The 12817-nt window shown below is 39.7% G+C and overlaps 1 protein-coding gene across 1 annotated transcript in view; it reads left to right on the top strand.

Annotated features, from left to right (window-relative positions):
• ASH1L (ASH1 like histone lysine methyltransferase) overlaps positions 1–12817 on the top strand; it is a 127850-nt gene that overhangs the window by 35562 nt on the left and 79471 nt on the right. The window contains 1 exon segment of the mRNA XM_034792260.1: positions 1–2857. Coding sequence (XP_034648151.1) covers positions 1–2857 — 2857 coding nt within the window.

The raw sequence follows: 12817 nt of genomic DNA on the forward strand, positions 1-12817 counted from the left end.
AAAAAAAAAGGAAGGAAACCACGATGGACTAAAGTGGTGTCTAGAAACATATGTCAGCCTCCAAAGGGTCTAGAATTAGAAAGGTCAGAACTTTTTAAAAACATTTCATGCACTGCACTATCAAACAGTGGTCTGGAGCAGGCTAAATTCTTGAAAAATATAGGGTCAACTTCATTTATAGAGCATGAATTTGTCAAACATCAGTTGCCAAAACTGAGCAAATCTAGCAACGGACAGTCTCTTGCTCTGTTAACTGAAGCTGACAAACAGACTCAAAAATTCTATAGTACTCACAAACAGCCCTCCAGTGTGTGTGTGTCAGGTGACATCTTACCAGAAATTTATAAGCCCAAAAGAGGAAGGCCTAAATCAAAGGAGATGCCCCAGCTGGAAGGTCCCCCGAAGAGAACCCTAAAAATTCCAGCATCAAAAGTCTTCTCAGTGCAGTCAAAGGAAGAGCAAGAACCTCCTGTTCTGCAGCCAGAGATAGAAATTCCGTCCCTAAAACAAAACTTAACAGGACAGACTTTTCCGAAGAAGAGAGGGAGACCTAAAAGACAGATCAGATCAGCTGTTAAAATGAAACCACCTATTCTGTCTGTGGCATCTTTTGTTGCTACAGATAATTCAAACAAAATGGAATCTGAAAGTGATCAGCAATGTAGTGGGGATTTTTTTGAGAGGAAGGACCAGGTCAGAGGTCCAGAGGAAGCTCAGAAAACTATGTGTAGCATGAGAGATGTTGAGGTAGAATCAGATAGAAAAGTTACCAAGAGAAGTAATGGGCAATTAATGAAAACAATTATCCGAAAAATAAACAAAATGAAAACTTTGAAGCGAAAAAAGCTTTTGAATCAAATCCTCTCTAGCACAGTGGAGCCAAATAACAAAGGGAAAGTGCAATCAAAACTCCACAATACTGTGTCAACCCTTGCTGCCACTTTTGGTTCAAAATTAGGCCAGCAGATAAATGTCAGCAAGAAAGGAACCATTTACATAGGAAAGAGGAGAGGTAGGAAACCTAAAGCTGTCCTAAATGGTATTTTAACTAGTAATTCTGCCAGTTTAACTGTTCTTGAGAATACTACCCAGCAAACAGCTGGGACAATTCTGGGACAAGTACTTCCTCCTTTGCTGCCTTCAGCAGCTAATAATTCAGAGGTTCTTCCATCTCCGGTGTGCTCTCAGTCTTCTGCAGCAAGTGGGGGACAGAGCCCTGTCAGCAGTGATGCAGGATTTGTTGAGCCCAGTTCAGTGCCATATTTACATCTACACTCCAGACAAGGAAGTGTAGTTCAAACCCTTGCAATGAAAAAGGCCTCCAAAGGAAGGAGGAGATTATCTCCTCCTACTTTATTGCCGAACTCTCCTTCTCACTTAAGTGAACTGACATCTCTGAAGGAAGCCACTCCTTCACCAATTAGTGAGTCTCACAGTGATGAGACAGTTCCCAGTGACAGTGGAATAGGAACAGATAATAACAGTACTTCAGACCGAGCAGAGAAACTCTGTGGGCAGAAGAAGAAAAGACATTCATTTGAGCATGTTTCCCTCATTTCCCCTGAAACCTCAACAGTTTTAAGTAGCCTAAAAGAAAAACATAAACATAAATGTAAGCGCAGGGGTCATGATTACCTCAGCTACGATAAAATGAAAAGACAGAAGCGAAAAAGGAAAAAGAAATATCCTCAGCTCCGAGGTAGGCAAGACCCTGATTTCCTTGCTGAGTTAGAGGAACTAATAAGTCGTTTGAGTGAAATTAGAATAACCCACAGAAGTCATCATTTTATACCCCGAGACCTACTGCCTACCATTTTTAGGATAAACTTCAATAGCTTCTATACTCATCCAACATTTCCTTTAGATCCTTTGCACTACATTCGAAAACCTGATTTAAAGAAGAAGAGAGGCAGACCCCCCAAGATGCGGGAGGCTATGGCAGAAATGCCTTTCATGCATAGTCTTAGTTTTCCTCTTTCCAGTACTGGATTCTATCCCTCTTATGGCATGCCTTATTCTCCTTCTCCCCTTGCAGCTACTCCAATAGGATTAGGTTATTATGGAAGGTATCCTCCAACTCTTTATCCTCCACCACCTTCTCCTTCTTTTACTACCCCATTGCCACCACCTTCTTACATGCATACAGGCCATTTGCTTCTTAATCCCGCCAAATACCACAAGAAGAAGCATAAGCTTCTACGTCAAGAAGCCTTCCTCACAACTAGCAGGACTCCACTCCTCTCTATGAGCACCTACCCAAGTGTTCCACCTGAAATGGCTTATGGCTGGATGCTTGAACATAAACACAGACATCGTCATAAACATAGAGAACATCGTTCTTCAGAGCAACCACAGGTTTCCATGGACACTATAACTGCTAACAGCTCTTCCAGAACAGTCCTGGAATCCTTGAAGCGCTACAGATTTGGGAAGGAGGCTGTTGGTGAGAGATACAAACATAAAGAGAAACATAGATGTCATATGTCTTGTCCACACCTTTCGCCTTCAAAGGGTTTGCTAAGCAGAGAGGAACAGTGGGTCAGGAGAGAGCCTTCAGAGTCTAATTCATTAGCATTGGGATTACAGACACCATTACAGATAGACTGTTCTGAAAACTCTGCAGGTCTGTCCTTGGGAGGATTTACCCCTAGCTCTGAGCCAGCTACCAGTGATGAACACACAAATCTTTTCACAAGTGCAATCGGCAGCTGCAGAGTCACTAACTCTACCAGCACTAGTGGACGTAAAAAGTTAACTGATGGCCCTGGACTCTTCAGTGCACAGGAGGCTTCTCTCAGCCGACCTCTCAGAAAGGACCCATTGCCTTCTATTGAAAAGGCACTACAGTCACTATCAGGTAGGAGAGCTTTTTATGCTACCTCCCTTCTCATTGATGGTATTACTATATTATTGTATTCCATATCTAATAAGATACTTTTAAAAGGTTTGGTGGTAAAAGTTACATTAGCATATAACATTTTTCCTATATTAGGAAACTACCAGTATAATGGAGTTCTGAAATGCTGTTTTTCACTTTGAGCATCTCCACTATATTGGAATTCTGTCCTATACAGTACTGATACAGTGTATTCTACTGTCTTATACATAGAGACACTATCAAGATTACCTAAGTGGAATTTCACACAATCCTTTATTATTGTTCTGCTGTAACAATTCTATCATTATGATTAAGGATGCACTTTCATTATAAGCTCCTATTTTTGAGCACTTTTTAACTTTCTGGGAAAATTGTTCTTTGGATTGAAATTTCTCATGCTTGATTCCAGTCTAAAAGTGAAGCGTGTTGGGGTGTGTGTGTGTGTGTGTTTAATGTGGTAAAATTTTATTTAGCTGGTTTTGAATTAGCCAGTAATGCACTTTTTTTCTCCCATGCTGTAAGAAAATGTTCAAATTTTTCTTTACTCTTAAAAACTCAGTTCAGTTTTTAAAGTATGGTAATGGTCATAAAAGTAACTATATAAAATTAGCACCTTTTTGTACAACAGATCCTTTACCCTTTTGTGTTTGTAAATCATATCTACTTGTTTAACCAAATAAAATATTTTTTTCTGTTTTACTCTCCATGCTACTATAAAGTCAATGCAGTTATGGGAGAGTCAGCTGGATTCTTTAATACTCTGTGCATCAACAGAATTGTTAACTAAATTCCAATTGCTGAATCTTTATTACTGGTGACTAGGCAGTTGGTGTGCTTTGACTGCTGCTTATCATAATAAACTCTCGGTTACTTTGTGCTTTCATCTGTTTTTTGTATCCACCTGTTGTCTCTCATATTATATTTAGGCTTTGTCTACACTGGACTTCTGTTGGTAAAACTTTTGTCATTCAGGGGTGTGATTAAAAACACCCCCCCCCCCCGAACGACAAAAGTTTTACTGACAAAAAGCGCCGGAGTGAACAGTACTTTGTCAGCAGGAGAGCTCTCCTGCTGACAAAGCTACTGCCTCTCGTTGCGGGTGGAATTTTTTTGTCAACGGGAGAGCTCTCTCCCGCTGACAAAGAGCGACTATACTGCGCATCTTTTAGCGGTATGGCTGTAGCAGCACAGCTGCATCACTAAAAGATGCATAGTGTAGACATAGCCTTAAATTGTAAACTCTTTGGGACAGGGATTTTCCTTTGGTCACATGTTTATAGTGCTTACTACAGTGCAGCCTAGCTGCCTGATTGGGGCCTCTAGACGCTACTGCAAAATAATAACAGTAATATGGTGGTGATGCATGAGCCAGGAAGAATACTTCTTAATCTTCAATCTCCCTGGCCACTCAATTACAGACCTAAAAGTCGCAATATTACAACAAAAAAAACTTCAAAAACAGACTCCCAACGAGAGACTGCTGAATTGGAATTAATTTGCAAATTGGACACCATTAAATTAGGCTTGAATAAAGACTGGGAGTGGATGGGCCATTATACAAAGTGAAACTATTTCCCCATGCTTATTTCCCCCTCCCCTACCTCCCCAGTTCCTCACATCTCCTTGTCAGTTGCTGGAAATGGGCCATTTTCGTTACCACTACAAACAGTTCTTTTTCTCTCCTGCTGATAATAGCTCACCTTAACTGATCACTCTCCTTATAGTGTATATAGTAACCCCATTGTTTCATGGTGTGTGGGTGTGTGTATCTTCCTACTGTATTTTCCACTACATCCATCCAATGAAGTGGGCTGTAGCCCACGAAAGCTTATGTTCAAATAAATTTGTTAGTCTCTAAGGAGCCACAAGTACTCCTGTTCTTTTTGCGGATACAGACTAACACGGCTGCTACTCTGAAATCTTAATATTAATATTCCAGGTTGGTTTACATAATTGATAAGTTATCTGACTATCTTTTTACTTATAACTTGGGCGAAGTTGAAGTGAAAGCTAACATGAGACAATAATCAGAGAATCCCATGATGGCATTTTTACTGAATTACAGTTCAGAATATACATACACTCTATAATTTTCAAACCTGTTTACAATGGTATTGTAGCTGTGTTGGTCCCAGGATATGAGAGACACAAGTTAGGTAAGGTGATATCTTTTTTGGGGCCAACTTTTGTTGGTGGAAGATACAAATTTTCAAACTACAGTTCTTCAGGTTTGGGGGGAAAAAATCAGGATGTCTGAGCTAAACACAAGTTGAGACAGATAGTTAAGCATAAGTGGTAACATATTGTAGGTCATTTGAGATGGTGTGGGCAATAAGGGTTAGATTGTTAATGCAAAAGAGATTTGAAGTGAGCCATTAAGGGATAACAGGCAGGTGTGTGTTACAGATCATTGTAATAAGACATGAAACCAGGGTCCCCATTAAGTCCATGGTTTTTAGTGTCCAGCAGCATTATGAACTTAAGTTCCTAGAGTTAGGTTTTGAAGGTGTTGTTGTGCAGGCTTGCTTTGAGGATGAATATTGAAAGATCAGATATGGAGTGATCACTTTGTGAAAAGTTTTTGTCTTCAGATGATATTTTCTGTCTTATTATCTGTCCCTGTCCTAATGGTTCCTAACATTGTTAGCATTTTTGACTGCCACTGCACATTGAGAAGATGTTTTCAGAGAGCTATCCACAATAACTCCAAAATCTCTCTTAAGTGGTAACTGCTAATTTAGACCCCATCATTTTGTATGTATAGTTGGGATTATTTTTTCAAATGACCATTGCTTTGCATTTATTAACATTGAATTTCTTCTGCCATTTTATTGTCCAGTCATCCAGTTTTGAGAGTCAGTTTTAGACTTAATTATTATGAGTAATTTAGTATTGTTTGCAAACTTTGCCACCTCACTGTTTACCACTTTTTCCAGATTATTTATGAATATGTTGAAGAGCACAGGTCCCAGTACAGAGCATTGGGGGAACCTCGCTATTTACCGTTCTCCACTATGGAAAACTGACCATTTATTCTTAACCTTTGTTTCCTATCTTTTAACCAATTACTGATCCATTAGAGGACCTTTCCTCTCACCCCATGATTGCCTACTTTGCTTAAGAGCCTTTGGTGTAGGACCTTGTCAAAGACTTTCTGAAAGTCCAAGTACACTGTGTCGACTGGATCACCCTTGTCCACATGTTTGTTGACCCCCTCAAATAATGTTAATAGGTTGGTGAGTTGATGTAGGTGAGGTGATTGGTGATGTAGATGCACGCACATAAAAAGATTGGATGTACCACCTTTGATGGTAAAGCAGTGGTCAATATGTATGTTTGTTGACCACATATCTGTAAATTTAACTTGTAAAGAAGATAACCTCAAGTTAAACTCCTTATTATCTCTAATCTGGACAAAACGTAGAAGCACAAAAACAAGATATATCGCATCTTCAGGTGCTGGAGTAGAAAGCACCTTGTTTTCCGGTACTGGACAGAAAACAGAGACAGTTATATTAGCTAGAGCAACTTTTCAAGTTTTCCAACAAGAAACTACTCAAACAGACATTCTTTTTGAAGCTGCTTGTAAACATCACAAGCTGCCAAGGGCTCCAGTGTGTTCTAAACTTCTGTCTCTAAGGTAAAAATGGAAAACTAATTAAACAAAGGATCCACTTGATTGGTCTCGCCAGAAGCCAGGATCCACTTAAAGCTACAACCATCGCTAATCAGCTGCCTGAAAATTAAATGAATATCACAGCTTTAGATGTAGCAGTAAAGACCATTATAAATAGTGGAAGTAATTGGGCCCTTACAGCACAATTATGAACTGATGTATTGAAAGAGATTCCCTCTTGAAGGAGTCCTGGAGAATGCAGTTAGGCCCAAGTAGCATATAGTCAGGCTGAAATATTGCCTATGGGCAGGAAGTGGCAAATTAGACTTCTCATGGATTTCAGTAATGGAAAGTTGGCTTTCATATGAAGAAAGGCATCAACAGGTACAGCATATAAAGAATAATCTTAACTTAGTTAAATATTTACTACACAAGTAGATATATAACACATGTTGGGATAGTGACATTAAGGTTTTTTAAATTGTCAGTGAGACTATTTCTTTTATACCTCCTCCTGTAAAAGACAGTTGCCTTAGTTATCATGAGTAAAATGATATAGGTCTCCCTGGAAGTGAAAAACTATATTAGTTAATATATATGATTATATTATATATATAATTATGTATATTAAAACTATATTAGTTTTTAAAAACTTATTTTAATGACTTTATAGCTTTTCTATACATAAAAATATCACAACTTCAAAATCTGGTATATCTTGCCCTTCTAGAGCTATAAAAGTGTTGTGTGTCCCACTGGAAAGGGAAGATTTTCATCTTTCCAGTAATATAAAGCTCTCATTTCTAGCTCTGCTGGGACAAAAATATTAGCTCTTATACCCATCACAACTTCAGGACTGAATATTGTGCATTATGGGACTTGGGAGGGTGGAGTGGGGATTCCACATTTAGAAGGAAAAAAACTAGTCATTTGTTTGGCAGGTTGAAATTTTTAAAATGGTGGCTGTTTGAAGCTGCTCAGAAGCTTGGAATGTTAGGATAAAGAAAGTTTCTATGCAGCGGTACACGCTTCTGTACAATTAGTGAAAGAGACAGTGCACTTAAGGAGTCCTGCTTACTTGCACATATGATATGTTGAAAAAGTAATATGTGATCCCTATAATAAAAGACTTCATTGTAATACATATATATGGGGGGCAGAGTTAAGGTTGCACAGGCAACTTTAATATTGTTGATTCTTGTCTTTTGAATACTGTGCTATGCAGTATAGAAGTGCTTCTTTTTCTTCCTTCAGCAAGGAACAAAATTGTAGTAATTAAAAAAAAATGAAAAGGTAGCAAATGGAGTCTTAGGCTAGCAAAAGTCAAAGCTCATTGCATAGATGTGTCTCATCATTGGTTCTTAAGTCGTAGAAAGTAATTTTTAAAGAAAGGGCAATAGAAATATGCCTGTGAGTGTTTCATGCCAATGATAGGGGATATTTTTAGTGCTCACTGGGTTGCTGTCTTGCAGAAATTATATTAGGATTAGCTGTTCGTCTCTGTGTTTGTTTAAAAAGTATATCTGAGTAAATTATATTAGTTGTTCGAAGCACATGTTTGTGTTATGACCCAGTGATCCAATTTAACCCATGTAAAATGCCAGATACCATGATGATTGGTAGTGTATTCATGTGTAATCATAATAATTGTGACTTTCCTATCTCTATAATTCAGATTATTAAAAATACTTTAGTTACATAAGAACTAAACTTATGTAGCTCTTCCTGCTATTTATGAAGAAAGTTCCAAAATGCTAAGTCATCAAGGGGTTAAGTTTGAATAGGAGGAGTAGAAAACTAGTTGTGGTAGTTAGTGCAGTTCTGGGAATTTCCTGAGGAATTCCATTATGGTGAATGATCTGACTTGGGTTTTATGAGAAACAGTCTAATTAGAGGAAAAGTAGAGACATTTTAGGTTAAAACCTGCTGGTGCAGGCTCTGAATCACCCTCCCTCTTGTAGTGCATATAATTGGTGAGTCAGATGAAATGTATTACTTTCAGTAAGTGTATTTCCCACAATTGGAACCAGCTGTTTTTATTGTTTAACCAGCTTTTAGCTCAGCATTCAGCTCATTCACAAGAAGCTTCTAGTGCTGCGTATCAGCAGTGTGAGACAGCAAAGGCCTTAAGAACTGCATCTAGGAACAAGTTCCATAATAAGAGTTTTATGAAAATATCAGTGTCAGTTTCATGTTTGCTTTTGCCTTTTTTACCATCACACGAGTATGATTCTGAAACACCAAGTATTCATAAAAAGTTCAGTTTTGTATACACTTTAGAGACAATAAGGTGGAAGGAAGGGAAAACCTCTGGTACAGTAAAGTGAGTTCATTTTATTAAAGCAGATGTAAATTATGTGCCATCATGGAGAGAAGATTGAATCAGAGCAGTTAAAATGACTGGTAGGAAGTGAGAGTAATAGTAGGGAATGCCTTCTAAAATTGTTGTAAATGGTCATTGGGGCCAACCACAATATTATATTTTAAACTGTCCATTCCATATGGTGTTCTTCCTACTGGAATAGTCTTTTCATCAGTCACACGAGGTTTGTGTCTACCATTTGAAGCTATTAACAGGTATTTTCATCATTCTGGGATGTTACTGATACCATAAGTCTTACAGGATATCTAGTATCAGTGGCATCACGGAAGCATACATTCTGGGACAACTAGTAAACCAGGAAGTGTCAGGATTTCACAGAGAATAAAATGAAATTTTCAAAAGGTAAGTTAAAGCTTTTTGTTATACACTGCGTTCTTTCTGTGGTTAGCAGAAACATTCAGCACATAAATCCATACTAACTCAAAAATCAACAGTCCTTTGCAGTTGACCTTTAAATGACAAGATTAGAATATGGCTTGGACAGTAAGGGTATGTCGCCACTGCAGTCAAACACCCACAGCTGGCCCATGTTATCTGATTCAGGCTTGTGGGACTTGGGCTACTGGGCTGTAAAATTGCGGTGTAAACACTCTGGCTGGAGCCTGGGCTCTTGGACCCTTTGTGGGGTATGCCATACCCTAAGGGTATGTCTACACTGCAGTATAAACGTTAGGGTTAGTAAAACTCAAGTTAGCAGACCTTGGGTTAATCTAGGACTTGAGTGTCTATACTAATTTGTAACCTCAGATTAGGAGTTGTTGAACCCTGGGTCCCAACTGGGGACTCAGTATCTACACTGTTTTATGCGGGCCCCAAACCAACCACCCATATCCCAAACTTCCTAGCATCTTTCCAAAATGGGGCCACTCTATTTCTTTGTTTGTGGTGCAGTGCGGGAAAACTTGACTGTCCACCAAACGTGACTGTCCAGAGGACAAAGAAAGTGGGATTGTGGGATACTTTTGTTGGATTCCCAGAGCACATGTCCACACTACTAAGCAATAGGAATTGAATTCTGGATCCTGGCTTGACTCAGTCTTGGACCTTCAGCCCCGTGGGATCCTGCTACTCTGGGTCCAAGTCCTGGGTTAGCATGATTTGAATATAGAGAGAAGAGGGATTAGGCTTGACCCTGAGTTCAAACCATGGGCTTACATTGCAGTGTAGACATGCCCTAATTATTCAAGACCCCAGTGTTCTCATTTCAGGGTATGTCTACACTGCAATTAGAAACCCACAGCTGGCCCATGCCAGCTGACTCGGGCCAAGGGGCTATTTAATTGTGTAGATGTTCAGGTTCAAGCTAAGATCAGGCTCTAGGACCCTGCAAAGGTGGAGGGTCCCAGAGCTCAGGCTGCAGCCCAAGCCTGCTCCACAATTATACTGCCCCTTAGCTTGCACCCTGTGAGTCTGAGTCAGCTGGCATGGGGGTGTCTAACTGCAGTGTAGACATACCCTTAGTGATACCACTTGTGCATCAGTTCCTAACATCTGGGAATGCATTGCAATAAAGTTATGTAAGTAAGCCAAATGATTGTGCTTTGGGCTAACTTCCAGCAAGACATACATAGTCTCCTAGTGTTCCTTGTAGAGAGCCTCTGCAGGGTTACTTTGCATCATAGAAGAGCTAACAGCCCATCTGTTGTCTACCTGATACCTCACTGAAACTTTAGGATCCAGAAAAATATACTCATCCTTAGAACTCTGGCCTGAGATACTGAGGAAGAGTATATTTATAATGAGGGCCCTCAGTCTCTTTTACCACAAGCGCCATCCCCTCCTTATTTCCCCATTTTGTTTTCAGCTCTCTAAAATAAGGTTTTCTCCTAATCTGTCCCAGTCTACCTTGCAATCTGATGACAGTTGGAAGACAAACATGCCCCTCTCAATGGGCAGAAAGGTTCATACGCTCTACCTGCTTGCACACACCTGCTAGCCTGCCTCTTTACAAAGAGCAAATTCTGGTCTCCTTGTCAGCTTCTTCATACTACCAGCTTCTACTTTTGACAGTTGACCCCCTCATCTCCCCGCTGTTTGCTTAGGAGTTTGGATTTGTCAGAAGAGTGAGGTGCCAAAAAGGTAAGGTAGGCCAGGCCAGAGGATGCATGAGTACAAGTCTAACTGGGATTCACAGTGGGCCTGAGACCAGGCCTAGCACCTTTTCATCAACACAGTTTCTCCCAGTGTCCTCCCTAATTCCTTAAGAAATTGACATCCAGCTGTGCGTTTGATTTGTTAGTTTCCTAAATTGAACAGTCTGGTCACACCTATTGTATTGCTCATATACCTCTTTTTTAAAAAGTTCTGAATTTATCTCTTTTCTGGATATTATTTCAAGGCATAATGTTACTTAGAAAACTCATTTGTTCACAGTCTTTGTAGTTTGTTAAACATACTCTAATCTCATTAAGCCAGCTTTATGATTAATCTGTTCCTGGAAGAAAACTGCATCCAAAAGTACGTTCTCTATCTATTCAGCTAAAGGAGAATCTGCTTTTTCTATCAGGCCTAGTTATGTTTGAGGCCTGTAAGCCATAGTCTGGTGTATAAAACACACACATGTTCCGTATGGAAGCTGTTCCATACCCCTGATCATTTTTGTTGCCCTTCTCTTCACCTTTTCCAATTCTAATATATCTTTTTTGAGATGAGGTCACCAGAACTGCAGGTAGTATTCAAGGTGTGGTCATACCGTGGATCTTGATAGTGGCATTATGGTATTTTCTGTCTTCTTATCTATCCCTTTCCTAATGGTTCCTAACATTCAGTTAGCTTTTTTGGCTGTCACTGCACATTGAGCAGATGTTTTCAGAGAACTATCCATAACAACGCCAAGATTTCTTTTGTGAGTGGTAATAACTAATTTAGATCCCATCATTTTGTATGTATAGTTGCAGTTGTCTCCAGCAGTCATTCTCTTCGACGCTCAAAGAGTACTATTAACCTGGCAGAACAGGTGGAGGATTACTCTCTCTCTGTCCGTTCTGGAGTAGACTGTCTGGTTTCTCTAATGTAGGAACATATAGATCTGGTCACTCACAAGGCATTTGGGCTGCACAAATTTCCCAAGGAAAAGTTGTTCATATTGGGTCACTATCCCAAAGTAGATCTCTCTGTGGTGTCAAATTCAAGTTGGGCTAATATTCTAGCTAATATTCACCTATAGTTACTAATGGCTCACAAAGACATCCCCTTGACAAAATGATTGACTCTTTCCTAAGAAAAAATTGACTGTTCTTTCCTACTAGCAGTCACATGTATACGCTCTCTATGCTTAGAGTGTTAATGATCACATCATCTTCCCCCACGCACACCTAAGAGATGTAGACATAGGAATGCAAAAACCCTCAAGTGCCCACTGGCAGCATCTTTTTACAAGGACACCACTCAGAACAGTCTGAAAATCTTCACCACAAACATGGTATGCAACTCAGTGGCATATAAAGCTTTATGGCCTTGTCCTTGTTGAGGAGAATTAGCAGAGAAGTTTAGCTTAATTTCTCTGCCCTTTAAGGGAGGTTAGCCATCTGGAGATATTTCACCTGTAACCCCGAAGAACTTGCCTAATAATGAAGTCCCCTCCTGTATCTCCCAAGAAAACCCAGGAACTTCTCCACTTGCAAGCATCCCAGATGTTATAATACAAGTTACTCTGATGATTGAAAACTTTCAGAGGCAAGACAGGAGATACGCATCTAGAAGAAGATCTCAGAAGGTAAAAGGTCTCTAAGTTTTGAATCAATCTCATCTACCAGTTCTTAAGATTCTCTCATCCCCTGTTCCCAAAGATCTCACAAAACTGTGCAGCATTTGAGACACTTATCTCTCACTTACATACATAATAGTACTGGTTCCTATCCCTGATATAGGGCATAGTTTTAGAGTGGGGTTACCATATTTTGAGCCTCCAAAAGGAGGACACTCCACGGGGCCCCGGCCC

The sequence above is a fragment of the Trachemys scripta genome, chromosome 16 (genome assembly GCF_013100865.1).
Source record: "Trachemys scripta elegans isolate TJP31775 chromosome 16, CAS_Tse_1.0, whole genome shotgun sequence".
Classification (NCBI taxonomy): Eukaryota; Metazoa; Chordata; order Testudines; family Emydidae; genus Trachemys; species Trachemys scripta.